This window comes from Aricia agestis, chromosome 7, assembly GCF_905147365.1.
Source record: "Aricia agestis chromosome 7, ilAriAges1.1, whole genome shotgun sequence".
NCBI classification, from domain to species: Eukaryota; Metazoa; Arthropoda; class Insecta; order Lepidoptera; family Lycaenidae; genus Aricia; species Aricia agestis.
Genome location: NC_056412.1, coordinates 13,187,960 through 13,211,262, shown reverse-complemented (window position 1 = coordinate 13,211,262; position 23,303 = coordinate 13,187,960). Strand labels below are relative to the sequence as shown.

Here is a 23,303-nt window from a genome sequence, read left to right as displayed (position 1 = left end):
CCGCGCCGCGCCGCGACGGCACTATTATACCATCTCTCTCAGGTATGCAAGAAAATTATTGTGTTATTGCGATATACTTCGATTGCGGCGTTATTATCGCAGCAGTGTGTAAACTCTAACTACATGACCATCCTAATACGAAATGTACTGAAATTTGAAAACAGATATCGCCATAACGCATGTGTTATTACTTATTATCGACCGATATACAAAAAAAAAAGTGACATTTGATTTGACAAATATGACTTTCAAATGACATAACAAAGTGACATAACTCCAAAATACTGCGAAAAAATGACAAAAATATACAAAAAATAATCTTCAAACATTTTTGGCTATAAAGTTGTAAAAAAAATGAGAACCCGAAGTAATTCGGGTGTCCGCCTGGATTATTATCAACGTATTGTGCATAAGCTAATTTTAGACCATCAGCAACCGGTTACTGGTTTGTTTCCAGCAAGTCGTCATAACGATCATGCCTGGATCAGGGATAATCTCTACTGCATTTTGGCAGTATGGGGGTTATCAATGGCTTTCAAGAAAATCGCCGATCAAGATGAGGATCGGGCTAAGACATACGAGTTAGAACAAAGTTGTGTGAAGCTCATGAGAGGTTTGTTAATTCCCAAAAAAAAAATCAATTGTTGTCAACGGATTACGTCCTTTTTATTAATTAATAAAGTCTCTGTGTTCTTTTTAAACTGTTTTATTAAATACTGTATTTTTGCAAAACATTTCCCTTTTTATTAACATTTTCTTTTGTGGTGTTTACAGGACTTCTTATGGCTATGATGCAACAAAAAGACAAAGTAGAGAAGTTCAAAACTACACAACATCCACTAGACTCTCTACATGCTAAATATTCTTCCATTACTGGAGGCACAGTAGTGAAAGATGATGATTGGGGACATCTGCAGATTGATGCCATTTCTTTATATCTACTCATCCTCGCTCAAATGACTGCATCAGGACTACAAATTGTCTTTTCACTAGATGAGGTTGCATTCATTCAAAACTTAGTATTTTATATTGAATCTGCATATTGCACACCAGATTATGGTATCTGGGAGAGAGGTGACAAAACTAATCATGGTCTTCCAGAATTAAATGCCAGTTCTATTGGTATGGCTAAAGCGGCATTGGAAGCAATGAATGAACTCGACCTTTTTGGTGCCAGAGGTGGTCCGTCCAGCATTATTCATGTCTTGGCTGACGAAGCACAAAAGTGCCAAGCTGTTTTGCAGTCTATGTTGCCTAGGGAATCAAATAGTAAAGAGCTAGACTCAGGCTTACTATCAATCATTAGCTACCCAGCTTTTGCTGTTGATGATCCGCAATTGATAGCTAAAACTAGGGATACAATAGTATCAAAAATGCAAGGAAAGTATGGTTGCAAGAGGTTTCTGAGGGATGGCCACAAAACTCCCCGAGAAGATCCAAACAGACTCTACTATGAGCCCTGGGAGCTCAGAATGTTTGAGAAAATTGAATGTGAATGGCCTTTATTCTTCTGCTACCTAATATTGGACTATTTCTTCCAAGGAGATAAAGACCATGTGTCAGAATATATGCAGAAACTAGAATCTATTATGATAAGAGGAGATGACACCATAAAACTGGTGCCAGAGTTGTACTCTGTACCGGCTGACAGAGCTGATGCTGAGCAGAGAGAGCCGGGAAGTCAGGAGAGAATACCTTTGGGAAGGTGCCCTTTTATTTGGGGGCAATCATTGTACATACTAGGAAAATTATTACAAGAGGTAACTATAAAGTCACCTGTGCTTCTTCACTTTAATATCACTGAATGGATTTTAATCAAATTTAGCACTTAGGGCAAGCCACTTTAAAAATATGATAGAGTATTAGAATTGATTCTAAGACTACTAACAAGTCAAAGGCTGTATTTTATTTTTATTTATTTTAAGCTTTTTTATATTTCCTTATTACATGTTTTTTCTATTGTATTTAACTATATATAATATGAGGACCGCCTTTGGTGGTAAAAGCCTCCTCCAAATTTTGCCATTTTTTCCTGTCTCGAGCCAGTCTCGTTCATAGGACTCCAGCTACTTCTATGATGTCGTCTTTCCACCTTTTGGCTGGCCTACCACGCCTTCTGGTTTTGAATATAGGGTTCCAGTTAGTCACAGTCTGTGTCCATCTCTCATCTGTCGTTCTTTGAATATGGCCTGCCCATTTCCATTTCATGGATAGTATTTGTTTAACAGCATCTCTGGCCTTTGTTTTTTTCCTAATGATTGTGCTCTTAATCATATCTCTAAGTTTTATACCCATAAAGCTTCTTTCAATACCTCTTTGACAGGACTTTATTCTGTTTATATGTGATTTTTTCAAAGACCAGGTTTGACTTTCATATGTTAAGCAGGGTGTTAGGCAGATGTTCAAAGCTTTAGCTTTTAGTTTTATTGGTATTTTTCCTTTGAACAGTTCCTTCATTGACCAGTATTTGTTCCAAGTTATCTTTATTCTCCATTCAATTTCTTTATCAGAACAGGAATTGAAAGAAATAATATGGCCCAGACTTCAGGCTGTATTTATTATCGTGTAAATACTGCAATATTTTTTCCTTTTTTGTTATCAGCAATCAGCTTTAGTTGAAGCTATAATAATCTGATGAGGTGGCTTTTAATAAGAGTAAGTTGATGTTGTTCCCTTGAACATCATTCCAAGTCTAAAATCTGTTTCCTTCTAAGGCGAACAGTGTCTCTTGTAGTATAGAGGAGATTTTGCGCGAATACACTTTTTGGTCGAAGCGAGTACATTTTGATGTTCTATACTGCAATTAAGAATCAATTTATTAAAAATGTTACATTTCCAGTCTGTTAAATATCTTTTATATTATTTACAGGGATTTTTAGCAGTGGGAGAATTGGATCCACTTAATAGAAGATTATGTTCAGAAAAGAAACCAGATGTTGTGGTACAAATTGTAATTTTAGCTGAAGACAAAGAAATTCGCGACAAACTCATGGAATATGACTTGCATGTTCAAACTATAAGTGAAGTTGCACCCATTGAGGTGCAGCCAGCCAGAGTGCTCAGTCATCTCTATACTTATTTAGGTAATTTAAATTAATACATATTTGTTCCATTTTAATCCATACTAATAATTTGGTACAGAGATATATTATATAGCATCCTGGAAAAATGTATGGGGCCTGAGCTGTAAATGAAGTTGTAGACAACATCCTGTATTAAAATTTTAGGTCACAGCAAAATCATTTATAACAGCTTACATAATATAACACAAAGTTTGCTTACATTATTAAAAAAATATATATATTTACAGGTAGAAATAAAAAATTAGGTCTTTCCGGACGAAAGTCTCGCGATGTCGGCATACTCAGTACCAGTAAATTGTATTCTTTGAATGATCGCATCTTCGCTTTCACACCACAGGTGAGGAATACTTTGTATCTATAATGACGTAAGGGCCATATCACACTGACGATTAGCGAGCGATTTGAAAGCGACGCGGCTGCGCAGCGCACACGCCGCGATGACGCCGCGATGACGCCGCGATTCGCGGCGTGCACGCAGCTTGCCTTCGGTGTTTTGGACACTCAGCAGCAAAATGGATTCTGACGTCACTCCCTAGACGAGTCTACTATATATAATAATAATCTGTGTAGACGAGTGTACAAAATGGCGTCCACGCCACGCCGCGACGACGCTGCGCTGTCGCGACGTGCACGCCGCGCAATCGTGGCGTGTGCGCTGCGCAGTCGCGTCGCTTTCAAATCACTCGCTAATCGCTAGTGTGATAAGGCACTAAGAGTCAGGGACAGCCAGACCTTTGTGAGTTGCTATTTTATAAAAGCTGAAAGTAGACCTTCACCACGTCTTGATACATTCTAAAGTAACTGCAACTCCATAGTTGTCTAGATCGTTCTTCTATCTTACAGGGATAAAAACTTTCAGCTTATGAAATGACGAAGGTCTGGCAGCCCCTGAATTTTTCATAGTCCAAATAGTTTTCAGTTTTACCTAATTTTATGCACCAGCCTCTTTTAGTCCAAGATAAAATATGCTCTACTTAGTTCATTAATAGTTAGAACTTTAAATTTTTATTTTTTATGTTTGGAATAATTATGTTAGTTTTGTAAAAATGTTTTATATTTTACCTGTTAATATTGTCAAGGTTTTTAATGTTTTATTTTTATTTCATAAAATAGTTTTCTGATATGAAGCGTTTCTACATTGCTTCTGACTATGAATTGATGATTGACATGCTTAAATCAGAGATAAACTTTTTGAAATCCTCATGGCAAAACCTACTCGGGAGACCTCTAGTTGTGTTGACTCTCAATCAAATGTACTTAGGTATTTATCATAACTCCAGTTTGCTTGATTTTCAAAGTTTTGTTTAAATATTACCTGAGGTTTTCCTTGTACTAACATTTTTATTTAGAATAGTTTTTGTAAGTTCATATCATTTGAGGTGGTATTGGTCATATAGTACAGACTTGTGAATAACCTTTAAGGGCTCTCGCCCACTAGCACACTGGCAACATCAATGTGGATGCACATTAACTTTTACCCGGTATTACTAAATGCTTATTTACCATTTAATTATCTTCATACTGATAATTAATTACTATACGCTTCAAAAACACCAAAATTGTATGGAGATTGCATAGGCCGGTATAAATAGTCAGTACTTAAGATGCGACCCGGTCTCAAGATGCGATTCGGCTCTATGATTGGTCTAAATTTTGACAGGCAACCAATCACAGCCTGAACCGTGTCTTGAGACCGAGATGCATCTTGAGTACTGACTATTTATACCGGCCTTAGTGTCATCTGTTAAATGTACAGTCTCACAATTATTATTTTTTGGTTCGTCCTCCATGACAACGTCATCTTTATCACTCTGTAGCCTCAAACGTAAAAACAATAATCTGTGGTACAGCCTACAGGTGGTGCCACTGTGTCCTAATTGGCGAGGGTCCTGAGGGGCCGTCTACATGTTACGTCACAAAAAATTATCCTTTAAATCCCTTTATATGTGACGTTTGCTAAAAATCCTTTGTAGTGCGACTAATACCCAGTTTTTGAGTTTTTTGGCAAGAGATTATTCACTATTGTCGTGTAAAATTAAGGCTTCTTACAGACGAACGGCACTTGTCGACGGCTGCCGTCGACGCGAGCCGTTCGTCTGCCGAAACCTAACCAATCAACAACGCTAGTAAAAAGATAAACTCCTGTCAAAAAAACCTTAAAAACCACACATAAGATAAAATCTTGCATTAAAAAAATTACACAATACGTGACAGACGTAACTCGTAGATGACCCAATTCCCTTCCCGCATGCTAGAACTTCGACTACGAAGAGTACTACATGACCCGCGATCCGGCGTTGCTGGCTAGCACCTTCACCGCCAACGTGGCGTTCCTCGGCATGAGCTGGAAACAGATGCTGGGGCGGCCCACCATCACCTTGCTAGCCACGCATTACCTGCTAGGTAATACACGCTTATATAGCCTTGAGTTGCCGATTACAACGATGAACTTGAAAAAGGCATAATGCCTTATGTCTTTAAAGTCTGCACTACATATAGGCGAATGCGTTGGCCGGCACGCTGGCCCAATGTGTAGAACAAGCGAAATACCTACCGCCAACGGGCGAACGCCCGTTCTAGACATTGGGCCAGCGCGCCGGCCAACGCCCAACGCGTCGGCCAACGCGTTCGCCTATATATAGTGCCGACATAAAGCGAAGCCCTTACGAAGGCATAGCCACAATAGGCCTACTGGTTCGTTCTGTCTATTGTGCCATAGCTCTGATGCGTTTCGTCGTCAAACACAATATCTTGACTAAAATATGGACAGGAGATGTAGTCGGAGAATGAGTGACGCGCTACGACGTCAACGTCTTGTATACTGTCGCGTGACGTTGCAACGTAAACTATATTGCAGGTTATTCCATATCGACGCAACGCACCGGTGATTTAAGAGGGCGACTAACCCAAAAAATCAAACATCGTCCTTCTCTCTTCACACTCACGCCCGTCTTTCATATGCCAGGTGAAAAAGGACGACGCGGATTCATCGCTAAATTAGTTTTTCGATCGATAAATCGAGTTATTGAGAAAAAACTAATTACTACTACTACTACTACTACTAATTACTAATCCTAGCGGATTTTTAAAATGTTGTATATTTATATACAACATTTTAAAAATCCGCTAGGTCGGTTTCTCAATTATAGAATTTTATGCAATGTGGTAAAATATTAACTTAGTTTAATGCACGGTTATGGCAATAAATGAAAAATTCGTGAAAATTAGATGCATCTTTATGATTTTTTCTATCGAGAAAATTTTAAGATATCGTGTTTTTACTCAGATCGAATTCTTGGAAATATAATGTAGTATCTAATTTTAGAAAATGAAACAATTCGGGGCTTATTTTCAAGTATAAAAATGAATTATAAAATCGAAAATTTTGGGTTAGTCGCCCCTTAAAGTGCCGCCTCCTCGTCGTAATCGGCGACGAAAATTAAAGGCTTTATCAATGACACCCCCTTGTTAAGGTCCTTCAATCATATCAAAATGGACGTGAAAACAGTTGTGTGAAAAGCAGCAACTGTAAAAACTGAAAAGACGTTAGCAAGCGGCTGTCTTACTATAACATACATAGTCATGTACTCTCAATTTTAATCTCAGCGGATAAAATGACAGCCGATATTTGAATAACTTTTCCTGACTGTATGTCGCGCTTAATTTTAAGATCGCTCGTCGAAACTGGCGGGATGATAAGTGCACCTGTAAAATATCCACCAACAACGTCATTATCCGATCGCGAACTACCAAATACTGTTACGTGCTAGGGTTCGAAGGATTTGAGAGAAAGACCTGCTGACTCTTATAAAGACTTTATTCACAAACACTAGGTCACACAAAGCACTAGATCCAATTCACTGAGCACTTTCAGTGTCCTAGGTCGTAGCCAAGTCGTAGTTTCCAGTGATTCCACTAGAATCACTTTTTGATCACTTGTTTCTCACTTCGAAGTCGCCTTGATGATAGCTCGTATCGAACTGAATTACCGGCCCGTCTGCCTGCGACTATTTATATGGGCCGGATCGAATCTCAGAATATTCCGGAACATTCCTTTCCAGAATAAACGTAAACAAGTGTGGAATATTTCTAGAAGCCTAATGCCATCTAATATTGAAAAGAAGATTTACGCTGTCTGTGTTCCCTCGATAAGTTTCGCTGGTTTGGCGCTAGGTGGCACTACGTGTCCGTATCCGTAACAATGCCAATAATAGATCAACCAGTAGCGTGTCCCCGTGCTCATTCCTCACCCCGCCAAAAAAACCTGAATCGAACTGCACCTCCCCTTTTTTGTCGAGTGATTTATATCGTGTACGGTCTATACTCTATACTGAGGACAGACATAAATGTCAAGTGATTAAACATGTCATTTTATACCTGAGATTATCTACTTTACATTTTTATATTGCAATGTGCCGCGCAAAGACTTTACCAACGTGACGGTAAAAGGATATTATTATGTTGCTTGTGTCGGATTCGCTTTATATGTTTATATCTTTTTAAACTTCAATTTACTTAATTATTTACACTTTTTTAGATCAAGGAAAGATCCCAATGGCCATGATAACGACAATGAAGAAGTTGAAATCGGGCTACATTAATGGTACCAGAGTAACGCTTGGTAATTTAGGGGACTTCCTAAGCACCTCGGCTATCACCAACTTAAGTTTCTTGGGAAGTCAAGAAGATGGATATCCTGATAGTAAGTCCTATAAACTTTGGTTAAAGATTTAAAAAATAAAGACCAGTAATAATTATTATTTGCATAATATGACTTTGCTCAGTTATAATATCTTTGGTATAAATGTTACTGACATACATATTATAATAGTTGGAGGCATTGAATTAATATTTGGAGTTTTTTTTACATATTATGATTAAAATTTGAAGCAAAGTTAGATCAGTGTATTCCAACCTGTTGTCCGCTTTTTGCTATTTATTGTTTTAAGGGGGTCAGTGAAAACTATGCTTGATTTCCTAGGGGTCCGTGGCTGAAAAAGGTTGGGAGCCATTGTTCTAGGGCAGCTATACTTATGACCGGTCTTCGTGTCACGTGTGGCAACCCTCTTCGTAAGGGCGTCCTCCTCGGAGGTTCGATGGAATTTTTAAGACTTATACGGCGGGAACAGCGTTAACTGAGGCACATCCCCAACCCATAAAGGGTTTCCCCTGCGCATATAAAAGGCCAGCTATACTCAACCTGCGGCCCGACGGGACTTTTAAATTCACGCCTATCGGCAAAATAGTGCAGTCGTGAAAGTCGTGAAAAATTTTCTACTTTTAAATCGCTAACTTTGAAGAACGTTATTTTTTAAATCCTAAAAAGTTTTGGTTGCGACCTGCGACACCAAGACCAAAACATATAAAATGCGTATAATAAAGCGGCCCGTATAAAAAAGGTTGAGTACCATTGTACTACGTACTTCTGACTCTTTGTTTCCAGAGCTGAACCCTCAAGTGCAGAGCTACCTAGAAGAGCATCTACTCAAGTCTTTCAGCAACAAGTTCGCGTTCCTCCCGCGGCCGGCGGGCGCGCGCAACGCCAAGGTCCTGCGCCGCAAGATGTCCGTTCGCGGCGCCATCAAGAAGACTAGGTCCATTAATGTTGACTGTAAGCTGCTGTTTTATTGTTTAAATGAAATTCTGTATGCTTATCAAGTATGCTTATCCATTTTACATAATCTAAATAACGATTTTCGTAAAACAACGTTTGTCAGTTCAGTTAGTAACTTTATATTGTTGGTGTGTCTATGTCAGCTTTTTAGATTTTATAAGCGGTACACACGATACACTTTTGTACCACTGTTTTTACCAGTATATAAATATATATAATAATATTTTACGACATATTTCTATAATCGCAGCGGAGACTTTAGGAATGGAAGGTGAATATTTTGGCCCACATTCGGAGAAGAAGTCTTCGTGGTTGGAGGTTGAAAACCAGCTCGGTCGAAGCCCATCGCCCGAGGAAGCCAAGAAACGTATTACTAAGTAAGTACGATTGACAAGAATGCCACAACGATAATAAAGACTAGAGTTGTATAATGGGGGTGTTTGAAATTCTATTTGCCACCAGGTCCGCTATGTAGCCTAAAGGAGTGAGCACACTGAGACGGGCCGTGCCGGGGCTCAGCGTGCCGGGGCTCAGCGTGCCGGGCCTCATCGCAAAAATCCGCCTCCATACAATTTGTATGGAAGTGGAAATCCGCTGCGCCCCGACACAGTGTGCGATACGCGCATCCGCTTCCATACAAATTGTATGGTGGTGGATTCTGGCGATGAGCCCCGGCACGCTGAGCCCCGGCACGACCCGTCTCAGTGTGCTCACTCCTTTATGGTCTATAGTGTCATACTGCTGTCATATGTCACGATATAGCTGTCGCCTGTCATGTATATGACACGATAATATGCCTTTTTGACACGATAGACCCTAAGGTTACAAAGAATAGGGATGATGGCAAGGTCAAAGATTAATTAAGCGAATTTTGTTAATAAAATAAAGAAATCACGGTAAGAAATAAGTGTTCCCAAAATTTCAGCTTGATAGCATTTGTATTTTTTTTTGTTATGCGCCTTCAAAATGGGATATTGAAGTCGAATTTTTTTTCAATTAAATTTCTTAATATTTGTATACAATTCGATAACTTATGCAATTAAAAGCAACTTTTGTTATGAAACCACTTTCATAAACGCAATATTTAATATAGCTGTCGAACAAAGTTGTCTCCCGATGCGTACAAACTACGAAAGACTGACGTCATACTTTCGTAGCACTTTGTATGGAGCGTTTCGAGCAGGTCTTTTTTATGAGATATTTGAATTGTCATATCTTGGTGAATTTTTAAGCTATCAGAGTCATTCTCTCAACTGTGTTTCTATTTTTTAAGTGTCTTTCAATTACCGATAAGAAAAAAAAATAGTCATCATGCCTATTTCAAACACCCTCATTTACATAAAATATGACAATATATTTCACATTACTAAGAACGATTAAAAATCATTTGTAATCGATTCGAGTTGAAACTATCGATGTGTCTCTCCTCGTTCGTTCTCCCTTATCTACCTTGGTATATGAGAGAAATACTAGCTTAGAATACTACAACTCAGTGTTGAAATTGGCGCAAGTTTTTCTTACAGCTGCACTCAGAGATTAAATGAAAACTTTGACATAAACTTCACATTCTCTGTCATTGTTCATTAAATTAAGGTTAAGAATAATAATTATTATAAAATGATCAATGACATAATTTACTGTAACTTTACTGTATTGTTTTATTTGTTACAGAGGAACTTCTACAACAACTCTTTTAACGACACCGACGATCGAAATTACAAAGGAAGAATCGCCCCCACCACCTAAGGAAGAGAGTAAGTACTTACCAAGTTATAATATGAGTGTTAAATCGAAAGGCATTTTTTGTTTTCTTTTTATCCGATTACGAAGAAACCGGGATTTTAAAAGTGAAGAGAAGAAGACGAGAAGACTTTAAAAGTGTCTACTGTCTATAGATTCTTTGCCCCCTAGCCCGGTATCCGGGCCATCGCACAAATCAGTAAATACAGTTGACAATTTTTATAATACAACATCAGTAGAGTTAAAAATATCATGATGTCATTACGCGGCCGTATTATATATGAATACTAGGTGAGTACAGGTACGCTCGTACGCACGGGCGCACGCACGTATGCTCACACGCACGCACACATTGCGTGCGTGTGTGTATACGAACGCGGTACAGTTTTGGAACGAAGTTCCTTATCGCGCGTTGGACGCGCGCTAGACGGAAAAAGTTGTAACGACACGACACTTTTTGCCACAGACATAGATCAAGACAGTGTATGTACGTCGCAGGACATGCCGCATGCGGTATCTATCTTGATCTATGTCTGTGCTTTTTGTTGTAAGTCTATGTCTGGGCTGTCGTTGTAAGCCGTGCAGCGGGCAAGTTTTTTTCCTTTGGATTAATAACAACCGTTCGTTGAACAGAGAACAAGAACGTGGGCGTCCGCAACCGGACGGCGTCGGAAAGTCAGACGTTGTACGCGGAGCAGGAGACGGACGAGCTGATCGCCGTGCTGCGGGAGACGGAGAGCCTGGACGAGCAGGGCGACATACTCCAGTACCTCGTGGATACCCACGGCCTGGACTTCGACACCGGTGAGTCCACCTGCGCGTACGTTCCGAAATATAACCCAGTTTACTGACCAGCTCTCTTATCCTATACAGGGTGAATTTTTAAAATACGTGATAGGTGTATGGTGTGGCCAAACTGTATGTCGTTCGTTAGTTAACACTGAACAGTTGCCATCATCACACAGATATAAAACAACTTATTAATGGCACTTTAAAGGTTCATACTACATATCAAATTGTTGACATTTGACTGATTTGGGTAGTTTGCCCTATATATATACCGCTAGTAGCTTAGAATATGATAATATACCTAACTATAACGGTATATACTAGCGGTATTAATACTATAGTCTATAACATATCGATCACGGTTTTTAGGTTGATATCAATCAACCTAAAAACAACATAGTGAATTCCTTGGTGGAATTCGAAATGACTACCTACATAAAATGAAATAACGCGCAGACCACTAAGCTAATGGGAAACTTTGGCTTTTAAAAAACTTGAACTTGTATGCTTAGAGACTTCTTCTTCTCTTTTATAGGTATGATAGAAAACGGCAAACATGTCACCGTGAAGGATTTACTCAAAGCGCTCTACGAGAAGGCGTGTACGCAGAAACTGTGGGGTTTAGTACGCCATACGGCAGGCATGTTGGGTAAACGTGTCGAGGATCTAGCTAAGGCGGTCACGGACCTGCTCGTCCGACAGAAGCAGATCACAGTGGGAATGCCTCCGAACAACGAACACACTATAACCGCACCTCTGCCCGAGAATGAGTTGCGACAGCTTATACACTTGGTATGTATTACTAATCCAGGTAAATGATAATTCTGTTGTAGGTAAATGATAAAAAATGCAGTTCATACGCTATATTTTGCCCTTGTCTGTTGGAAAATATGTTTTACGGAAAAGAACAAGACATTGTGTAGCTTAAAAGTTGTTTTAACTTTTTTGTTAGTACAGAAGGTATTGTGGCGGTACCCACAATTCGCCTAACATTCCTGCATCGCGCTATCGAAGTTTTCTGAGCGCGTCAGTTGTATATACGACAGCTGAAATATATCACGTGGGCTCCGGCCTGACCGAGCATAACACTCGCTCGGTCGGAAGATCTTCCTTTGCGGCCTCCACACATATTCTCAGAGTATATTCTACTGTTCTATTCTCTATATTTCTATTAAATACTAGGTTAGGTTAGGTTTTTTTAAAATTCTATTCTACCCGTCTTTTGGGTTGTTTTTTTTAGAAGTGTTTAACATTTTTTAACCAAATTAAAAAAAGCGACGAGGTTCTATATTCGATTCTATATATATTTAATTATTTACATGCAGTCATTTCGTCACGAGAAAAACGGAAATACCAAGGTCTGTACCCTTTCCAAAAATTGCCTTTTGTTGTAAATGGCGGATATTCTTCGACTTTGAAAATTTAACGACACTAATTGTCTATACAAATTCTAATATGCATACAATATTAGATATTACATTCTGCTTCTACCATATTTGCTTTATATGAACGTGGCGAAAAAAGGAACTAACGCTGTCATCATACAAAAACTCCATTTTTGACAGTTCTCCTTTACCAGCAGCGCCCTGCCCACGTTCATATATAGCCTTGTCGGACCAGCTGTCATCTGTCAAATTCTGTGGTCAAAGTCAAAGTTAGCCTTAACTATAACCATCACTTTGACCACGCCTCTGGTGCAACCCACTCTGACTCTAATAAATTACATTATTATTAGAAAATTTATTCATAGGCAGATGGCGGTCCTATGTCATTTGGTTAAGTCAATGTTAGTGTTGAATCGTGGTCTCTCGGCCGTCGGTAGGCTTCAAATAACTTAAACAAATTGCGTATGTCCGCCATCTCCCTATGATCATGACTTGTCGACTGCGCTTGACATAACCTGACCAAATGACGTGATTTTTCTGATATATTATATATTATGTGATACACAGGCGTACGGTGACGACGAGAGCACAGCGATGTTGACACAGGAGCTGCTGGTGTACCTCGCCATGTTCATCCGCACCGAGCCCCAGCTGTTCCTGGAGATGCTGAGGCTGAGAGTCGGCCTCATCATACAGGTTAGTGCAGCACCATTGACGCTAAAGTACAGCGGGGCTAAAATGGTCACATTTGGCAATTCCTCTCAATGAATTCAGCACATGGATTGTCAAAACTGTCAAACTGACAAATGTCAAATAAGTACGAATTACTAGACATGAATTGCCAGAGAGCGCTGTTTTCATACAAAAACGTCATTTTTGACAGTTCTTCTTTACCAGCAGCGCCCATTGACATATTCATTTAAAGCCTTGGTGCACTATATATGTTCAAACTGTAATTTTCCATCTTTTTAGTAAAAGATGGCCCCGTGCGAGTTTCTTACGCCGGTTCTTCTCGCCGGGTTAGTTCCCGAACCGGTGGTAGGCACCTTAGTATCGACGTTCAGAAATATTTTTGTAAAAAATTACTCTGAATAAAAAATATTTTGATTTGATTTGATTTGAGTAGCATTTTGCGATTTAAAAAAAATGAAGCACATTATGATTCATTATTCTATAATTTATGATTCTCCAAAGCAACGATTTTAGCCCTGCAGCACTGTTGATACAGAAATGCGGCTCTGACCAGTAACCACTGTTGATACAGGAGTGCAGCACTGTTGATGCAAGAGTGCAGCGGGGCTATAATGGTCGCTTTGGAGGATCATATTATGAATCGTAATATGATTCATCTTTCTAAAATCGCAAAATGCAAGTGTGCTTGCAATTCATGTCTAGTAAGTCGTACTAATTTGACATTTGTCAGTTTGATAGTTTTGACAATTCATTTGCTGAATTGATTGAGAGGAATTGCTAAATGTGACTATTTTAGCCCCTCAACACTGTTGATACAAGAGTGCAACACTGTTGACGCAAGAGTGCAGCACTGTTGATAAAAAAATAATGTTTAGATTTTGTATAGAGCCACTAGTTGAAAATTATAAAAATTTACGTTTAAGCATAGAGTATTAAATAATAATGTAATGTTGGTAATATTGTAAGGCAAAACATAGTAACCTACGGGAACTGTACTTTTTAGTTTATAAAATATTTGTTAATTCAGAGCCTAAACATTGCCAAAGCTAGACGGTATAACAAACATATTATTTTAATATGCCAATTCCAGTGCCAACGGAAAGGTATTTTGTTTGAGACATGTCTACATTTGTATGGCATTATGTAATATCTCGTGGATGAGTTTCAATGGCCTCTTACAATGTGTTTACACGTGTTCTGGCAACAACTATTATATTGTTGTCTAGACAAAGGGTTACTAACATGTTTGTTTTGTTTTTTATTAACTTTACATATTTCTTAAGTAGCTATGTTTGATATAATTGTCATCCTGTCAATATGCCTGCTTACAGCTTATATGAAGCCAAATGGAAGGTTAATGAATGAATGGTGTTTGTATGTTTGAGCTATTGCAACGCTAAAACTACTGATCTTATGATTTTTCATAGTTATACATACGAAAATGTGTCCATCTGTCTGTTTCCTCTTCACGTACAAGCCACTGAATTGATTTCGATGTAATTTGCTATGAAGATTCTTTGAGGGACGGGAATGGATATAGCATAGTTTTTGACGCGGATAAATGTATGGTTTTCGAACGATAAACGAATTTTGGAGTTGCGGGCGTCATATAGTGATAAATAAATTATTTATGAATAACGTTTCAAACAATAACAAAGTGACAAAAGTTAATTTTCCTGACTTTATTTGCTCAAATATGACTGTGCCTTCTCGTTTGGACCACAATAAAAATTACAAGGCTTAAGATTTACCGATGTTTCATATTTTAAGGTTATGGCGACGGAACTATCTAGAACTCTGTCTTGTAACGGCGAAGAGGCGTCAGAACATTTGCTCAACCTGTCTCCCTTCGAAATGAAGAACTTACTCTATCACATACTCAGCGGCAAAGAGTTTGCTATCAATAGCGGTAAGTGTACCTATTAATATTTTTTGCACTTTTTATATAATTTTAAATATTATGTAAAGGGCTGTTGTAACTAGGTATTTAGATACTTGTGTAAATGTCGACAATATGTATTCAGACAGTATATAGATATACAATTTGCTCTTGTCAGCTATTATATTTAAAATTTTGCCTGATAGACAGGGACAAAACATTGAATAAGTATGAAATCTGTGATATGTCGCAGACGAATTTTATAATCCGCCGTATTACATTACGGCTAGCTGTTTTAAAAAAACAGGGCCGGTTTGTAATGCAGCGGTTTAACGATTTCCCGGATTGTTATTGCGATACGTTCTTCAATAGAGCGGTCCACGTTTAGCCGCATCGTACTTTCCTCGTACTGGTACTTTCTTTACTGTTTTACATTGAGGTGTATTTTCAGGTGCAATTAAATTCTTTAATTGCACCTGAAAGTTACTGTTTTCTTTGATTTAATTCACTCAAAACTTCGCAATTTAGCAATACACTTTCGGTATCCAACGACATTGTTATTGTCTGTCACAGGCAGCGCCAAGAGTATTAAGAATCGGAACTAAAAACTGTCAAAGAGGCGACTTATCTTTCGCTTTATTACATTATGGCTAGCCGTTTTGAATAACGTATGGCGCCGAATACATTCCGGCGATTTTTCATTCAGCCGCATTTAATCCGGCTAATCGATAAATCGCTGCATTACAAAACGGCTTTGTTTTTTTAAAACAGCTAGCCGTAATGTAAAACGGCGGATTATACAATCCGCCTGCGACATATACACAATGTGTAAAATTTTATGCGGTATTTAGAGAGTGTGATTACATCGCTCTTACTAATAAACATTCTTTGTTCTCATGGCAGGTGTAGCCTATAGATAATATTATTAATCTGTGTGGAACAATAATTGCGGTAGTACTGAGTAGTCATAACTGATGCTTCTATTATTTTCCAGCCAATTCACTATTTCTCGTAAAAGAGAATATACGAAATAAAGGCGAGTTGTTGTCCCCTTATTTTTAAACACCACCTTATCTTGTTTTTCCGCCATGATGTTTTTTACCACTTTACATATTGGCATGCATTATATTTTTTCATTCAAGTACAATATGATAATGACTATCAGTTGTAGAGTTTTTACATATTACGCATGTATCCTTTTAGGCATTACCATAAAAAATTTAAACTAATATTTATTTATATTTTAAATCCTTTATCCTTTGACAGTAAAAGCACGAAATAAAATCCCATTTTACAATTTCACGTTTGTTTATGTTTAGAATTATCATAATGTGAAATGTTATTTCAGCGGCTCGCGGTGGAAATTTCTCCATTGTCAGCAATAAATCGAATCGATACACGAAGAAATCTCAAATTATACTCGAGGGCAAATCTCTACACGCAGACGCGGAAGAAGGTATTTTGTTTAAAGTAATATTATAGATAGGTCAGGTCTCCAATGGTATATCGGTAATCCTTGGGTTTACTGAACCGATTTTAATTTTTTTATCCATATTATAATCAAGGCCACGTTTTATTTTCATAAAAAATAATTCAGTATAAAGGTCATGAAAACTGGCACTGGTCTACATAATATTGACTATACACTATACTGTGTACAGTACATGCGTATTGACTATAAGCATGTAGACCAGTGGTATTTTTCTGCCTAATCGTTACGTAATGTTAGAACGCTGAAACCAGGAGTAGAATAAGTGCCCAAAACACCCTGAGCTTATTTTACCACACGTTATACGTAACTTATAAGTTATAACAAGTGACCACAATCCATAGCACCAATAGCGGAGCCCGACCGCCAAGGTCAGTGGCTGCGACGACGGCGGCTGGACGGCGCGCTCAACCGCGTACCACGAGACTTCTACCCCAAGGTCTGGGGGGTACTCGAAAAGGTAAAAACTTACTCGATTTCTACAAAAAACACACACTCAAACATACACTAACTTACTCGCGCGCGTACGCTAGCACACAGGCAAGCACGCACGAATGTACGTACGCACTCAAGCACGCACGTACGTACGTACTCACGCGCACGCACACATACAAAGGTCGAAGCTCTAGAGAATTGAATGCGAGCTTTTAGTTCTGTATTTCGTAAAAATGATCGTAGAGAAACTTGTATGTAACGACATAATATTCTAACGAATTATTTATAGCCTATTCGCGTTTCAGTTTGTAATGTATCATCGACAAATATGTCTGAATAAATTCTTTAGTGTAGTGTACTTAAAATAAATTTATCCGACCTAACTTTACAGGCCAGTTTAAAGATATGAATCATAGCAAACATGCGATTACCTACCTACAATAATGTGCACTTGTAAGACTACTGTACAAACTCAATGCTGGACCAACAAACAGACTCGAAAAATATATTTTTTTACAGTGCCAAGGCCTAGTGATCCAGGGCAAAGTGCTGCAGCAGAATTTGACCCAAGAGATGACGTCCGGAGAGCTGAAATTCGCGCTCGCAGTCGAAACGGTCCTCAACTCCATCCCGCAGCCCGAGTACCGGCAGCTAGTGGTCGAAGCGCTAATGGTTCTGACTCTAGTGGTCGAGTACAACGCGGTGCAAGACTTCGGGGGTACCATAACAGTTGAAGATTTGGTGCATCGGGCCAACGAGATTTTCTTGGAGGATCAGGTCCGTTAGAAGTTGTATCTTCTATCACTGTATCTTTATTTATGGCTTTTGTGCCATACTAGTTAGTTCCATCTCCTCTTTGCGAGTGCCCGACCGAAGGCATCCCGCAAGAACAAACTGTTCATCACATACTCTGGGAGTGCGATCTCTGGTATGAGGAAAGAACCGATATGCTAAACAGCATCCAATGTGTCTCTAGAGTCGTATATTACGATGATCTTGTAGACAGCGCAAAGAATTTCCGTGCTTTCAAACGGTTTTGTCATAAATACTATTGGAAACAACAACACAAATTTGCCATTATAAATAATTAATGTCATTTTTATGAAGTAGGCATATAATATTATATTAAGTATAATTTAATTTTTTTCCCGTGGTGCTTCCCCCTTTGTTCGGACATCAATGTCATTACAATTTGGCTGTCTCCCGCTTTGCTTGGGGATGTCTCCTACTCCTCCCACCTTTCTTCTAATTAATTTCTTTGCGGGTCCTAAGACAGATTTAGCTTGTCCCTCGGGCATCACTGATCATATCAAAAGGTTTTCGTGGTTGGTTACCACTGTTGATCCTAGCGACACAGGAGTTGCAGTGGTGGGAATGTGTGGTGGGCCTTTTGCCCGTTTTAAAAATACTAGCTGCCGCAAACGCGCCATTCATTTCTCATTCATGCTGTGTCCTATCTCGTGATTTAAAATATTTCCAAATTTCTTCCGCTTCTGTTCAAAAGCTTAATCGTAAGACTGCGTTACTATCGGAGATGCATTGCGAGGAATGTGTTTTTAGGATCCAATATTGTTGCGGTAAGCTTTGTCAGGAAAATGAAGCTTCTTCTATTGGTTCTTTAAAAACAAATTCCTTGCAATATAGCTCCGGTGGAAACGATATCAGACATATTTTCACATTTCATATGTAAGTATTATAAATTATAATATAGTGAGTCGTTTCTCTTATACACAGATGAACTGCAACGGCGACGCGACGCTGTGCTGCGCGAAGGCGGGCCGCTCTGACGCGCTAGTGTGCGGCGGCGCGGGCGGCGTCTGTCAGCTGTTATACGACAGCGCGCCGAGCGGCAGCTACGGCACTATGACGTACCTGGCGCGCGCCGTATCGCTGCTCCTCCCTCCCGACCGCCCGCTAGAGTGCGCTGTCTGCTAATTTTTTAAACTTTATGCGAGTATTTTGCCATACACCTTAGAGCCATTGTACACGGCGTAACTTAGTTGTTTGTGAGTTGTTGTATGCAAACGACATGCCTAATCTTCTATTACACTATAGCAGGGGTCACCAGATGGCGGATCGCGGTCTGCATCCGGACCGCCGACCCATTGTGTGCGGACCAAGCATGTTTGAAGATGAACTTCGATAAAAATAAATTTAGGTCTCGACTTTTACTGATCTCCAGGATTTAGTGTCAATAGCTTGCACCAATATCACTCCAAACAAGCAACGAAAAATTGACACTTTTCTCATTGATATGTAAATAAATACCTTTGTAATTTTCGTAATTACATTTTTTATGTGCGGACCGTGAAGGTCACATTTTTAGTTCTTAAAATGGACCCCGAGCGAAACTAATTGGTGAATGGTGACCCCTGCACTACAAAGTATCTACTATCTCTCCTTTGTTGACAATTATCATATTTTAGAATGAATATAATTATATTATATTTAGTTACTAAAGTAATTGTGCTTTAGAATCAAGATTAAAGTTGTTTATAAAACTTAAATATATTTTTATAGATCCAAGAAGGTAGCACAATATATCTGTGCATAGATAATGTTTAGAAATGTTATTTTATAATCAATAAATGAATATAATTATTATTATGTATTTTATTTTCACTTTAATTCTTGTTTGTTTTTAAATAACTTTACAAATTAATTTTGAAAATGCAATTAAAATGCAGTTATTGCAAATAATTTTAAATGAAAAAAAACTTCATTCTTAGGGTTCCGTACCCAAAGGGTCAAAACGGGACCCTATTACTAAGACTTCATTGTCTTTCCGTCTGTATGTCACCATGTATATCTGTATGTAACTCAAGAACGGTAACAGCTAGAGTTGAAATTTTCACAGATTGTGTATATGTGTTGCCTCACTTGCCGCTATAACAAAAAATACTAAAAACAAAATAACATTGATATTTACAACAAATACAACAAACGTGATTTTTTGGCCTTTTTTGCTCTATATCATTCTATATCAATAATAGCAACAGGTAGGTATGTACTTAAATTTTTCACACAATCCTTAGTCTTATGTTTACTTTAATATTTAATAATAATATGAATACTACTAATAGTTTACTTTAATATTTAATAATAGTATTAATAATAAAAAATTAAGAGGGGCTCACATACAAAAAACACAAATTTTACCCTAATTTTTCTCTATAATGGTACGGAAAACGGAACCCTTCGTGCGCGAGTCCGACTCGCACTTGGCCGATTTTTTTATAAATATTTGATAAGGTTTCAATCCTTCTTGAAATATTAGGGTAAGGTATTAAATAATGTCTGCACTTAACAACAAATCATCTATTCTAGTAAATGATACAATTTGTCTACTTTATTTCAAAACTTTATGTACAGTTGACTTTCTATAGCTTTATGCTTCATCTTTCTTCCCAAATGGATTTATCTTTGACAGCCAAGAGGTTGTATTCCTGTAAAAGAATTGTTTTAATCATAAAGCTTATTTTATAGAATATATTTAAAGAATTGATCTTAAGCCAAGATCTTGTGTTTCTGTAAACATGACTCTATTTAGGATTTTTTTAGTAATAACACTAAACAGGGCGAGCGAAGCCAGCCCTAGTATTACCCACAACCTGAGCACTTTTGTGGTACACTATATGGAAAAACTATCACGCCTATTAATTTGTGCTTTAACATAGTCATTTTTATATAAATGTAGATGTGTTATCATCGGTCAGTCAAGGTTTGGTAATACTATTAAGATATAAAAAAACTGCCTTAAAGACTATTACCATGCAGAAAAACGATGCGAGACCTCACAAAGCTCGGTTTTTAGCTTGTTCATATTTAAATTTTATTTTCCTTGCATTAATTTTTGTCATTAGTGGTCAACATCTACATTCTTGATTCTAGACTAGGGTAAGCACTGTTGTGTTGCCCTAACTTTGTTGCTGCAAATTCATTTTCTCAGAATTATATTCAATATAACATCCATCTTGGATAAAATACCATCCCATAATTCATACTACCTCCAGCAAAATCGGGTAAGTGAATTGAGCATGAAGGGGTTACACTCAACCCACGAATAATAAAAACTAAGGAAAATGTAACTCCCATACTATTACCGTTTTAAATTTGGTTCCTTTCGAACTGTCATGTAATGTCAGCCTAATACCGCTCAAGGCCACCAAAATATTGCAAATGTATTGAAATGTGTACCTAAGGTACACATTTTTGACAAGTATTGTAGAGCATGTTTTTTGACGGAGTTACTTTTCATTAGTCTTTATTATTCTTTTTTTTTTATGAAATAAGGGGGGCAAACGAGAAAACGGGTCACCTGATGGAAAGCAACTTCCGTCGCCCATGGACACTCGCAGCACCAGAAGAGCTGCATGTGCGTTGCCGGCCTTTTAAGAGGGAATAGGGTAGTAGGGGAGGGTAGGGCAGGGAAGGGAATAGGGTAGGGGATTGGGCCTCCGGTAAACTCACTCACTCGGCGAAACACAGCGCAAGCGCTGTTTCACGGCGGTTTTCTGTGAGAACGTGGTATTTATCCGGTCGAGCCGGCCCATTCGTGCCGAAGCATGGCTCTCCCACGTATTCATAACACTCAACATAATATTTTATAATATTGATGTGCTGTGGTCTACTTACGAAATCTCCTTAACAGTTTCATCATCTTTTTCCAACTCTGCCGCTTTTAACTTTTCAACTAGATTTTTTCTATAAATATTTTTCAATGGCAATGGTCTATTAGCCGCTTCCTTTATCTTGGCTACTTTGTTTAATGCTTCAACCCACGTCAGACCATACCACTCTATTTCCTCTGGTGTATACTGAAAATAATATCACAATATAATTCATCAAGCCCCATACTGTCACCAGTGACTGAGACACAATAGAAATTCTATCGTGTCTCGTTTTTCCACGATCGACGGGATGATATACTATTTTTATAGTACCTTTTAACAATATTAACAATAAGGAATGCAATTTCATAAACAAAATGATTGCATTGTGTACTCCAAATAATTATAGCAATGTGTACAAAATAAATATACATACAGATGATAAATAGGTTTTGTATTCGTCATATATTTCCTTTTGCTTCAGAGGATCATGAGAATATCGTGGGCATCCATTCATAAGTTCAATAAGTATTTGCTTCTTTAACTTCAAAGCTAACATAGAAACAAGGTCACAAGCTGGGGTTTTGAGGAGGTAGTGATCGAAACCATAGTGATCATTAATAAGTCTGATAGTTCTGTCAGTCACTGTCACCGAGAGGTTAGTGTTCAGTACTTCCGACTTAACTACTGTTCTCTTGAGCACAGGCACCCAGTAATGAGGAACGCGTCGCCTTCTTAGGTCTTTCTTTTGGAATCCTGGAAACAGAAACATTTGACACATTCATGTATAAAATTGAGGCTTTATAATAATAATTAGGTAATTGTTATTAATATATAGGCAATCATCACATGTTACCCTTTACAATGGCTTCACCACCCCATATTCCTTCGTGAATTTCGGCAGGGTACTTTAATGGTATAGGAATATTTTGCACAGGCAAGGTTTCACCAGTGAGCTCATCTCTTTTCCATTTGCTATCTTGTGGAACATAATGAACAGCGGCAGGTTTCAATACCTTCCATTCCCTCCAAAACTTTTTGTAAGCTTGTGGTAACTCCGAAGCGATACCGATCTCAAATCGACTCTTTTTCTTGTATGTTTTTGATAATGCGCGTGCTGTTGCCTACGTTGGTAATGCATTTCAAATTAAACTTGGAATTAATCAAAGCAATACAAAAAATATGATTTAAAATAAATTAAACAACACAGAAGGAAACAAATTATTATTTTACCTGAATTCGCGATGCCATGGGAGTGGTTTTTAGGAATTTTGGAATAAATATTCACTTTCGTAACTATTGTACCTATTTCTTTCATGCATGAAATTTATTTTTTGACATTCGTGTTCGCATGACATTTGACAAGTGTCAACTGTCAATATATATATATATATATATATATTTTTTTTTTTCATAATATGGCGCTCGACTTTTTAACCATGGTCAGTGTCAAGTAAAATATGGCGAAAAAAAATATTTTCGTGTAAAGTTCACAAATTTTAAAGTCGTTTTTCCAGATGAGCGTCAAGTCAAAAGTCTAGTAAAAGTCTCAAGAAGTAGTCAGTAAAGTCAACGAGTCAAGTCAG

General features: G+C 38.1%; 2 protein-coding genes across 5 annotated transcripts; one reads left to right on the top strand and one right to left on the bottom strand.

The window, feature by feature from the left end:
- Positions 1-282: 282 nt before the first annotated feature.
- LOC121729093 (probable phosphorylase b kinase regulatory subunit alpha) lies at positions 283-19,243 on the top strand. 4 transcript variants are annotated; one of them, XM_042117481.1, is made up of 18 exons: positions 283-613; positions 775-1,760; positions 2,870-3,083; positions 3,311-3,420; positions 5,339-5,486; positions 7,621-7,785; positions 8,527-8,694; positions 8,948-9,074; positions 10,369-10,451; positions 11,071-11,241; positions 11,762-12,018; positions 13,179-13,307; positions 15,075-15,213; positions 16,178-16,219; positions 16,532-16,639; positions 17,017-17,132; positions 17,627-17,884; positions 18,842-19,243. In XM_042117481.1, the coding sequence occupies exons 1-18, from the start codon at positions 355-357 to the stop codon at positions 19,040-19,042; spliced, it is 3,681 nt and encodes a 1,226-aa protein (XP_041973415.1). In that variant the 5' UTR covers positions 283-354; the 3' UTR covers positions 19,043-19,243. The 4 variants fall into 4 exon arrangements, with proteins under 4 accessions (XP_041973415.1, XP_041973417.1, XP_041973414.1 ...); XM_042117480.1 differs by lacking the exon at positions 5,339-5,486 and adding an exon at positions 4,197-4,344 and having other exon boundaries at positions 284-613; XM_042117483.1 differs by lacking the exon at positions 16,178-16,219.
- Positions 19,244-20,407: 1,164 nt separating this feature from the next.
- On the bottom strand, positions 20,408-23,062 carry LOC121729094 (39S ribosomal protein L28, mitochondrial). The gene is made up of 5 exons (XM_042117484.1): positions 22,951-23,062; positions 22,574-22,841; positions 22,154-22,473; positions 21,743-21,924; positions 20,408-20,553 (listed from the first exon to the last, which is right to left on the bottom strand). The coding sequence occupies exons 1-5, from the start codon at positions 22,966-22,968 to the stop codon at positions 20,496-20,498; spliced, it is 846 nt and encodes a 281-aa protein (XP_041973418.1). The 5' UTR covers positions 22,969-23,062; the 3' UTR covers positions 20,408-20,495.
- Positions 23,063-23,303: the final 241 nt, after the last annotated feature.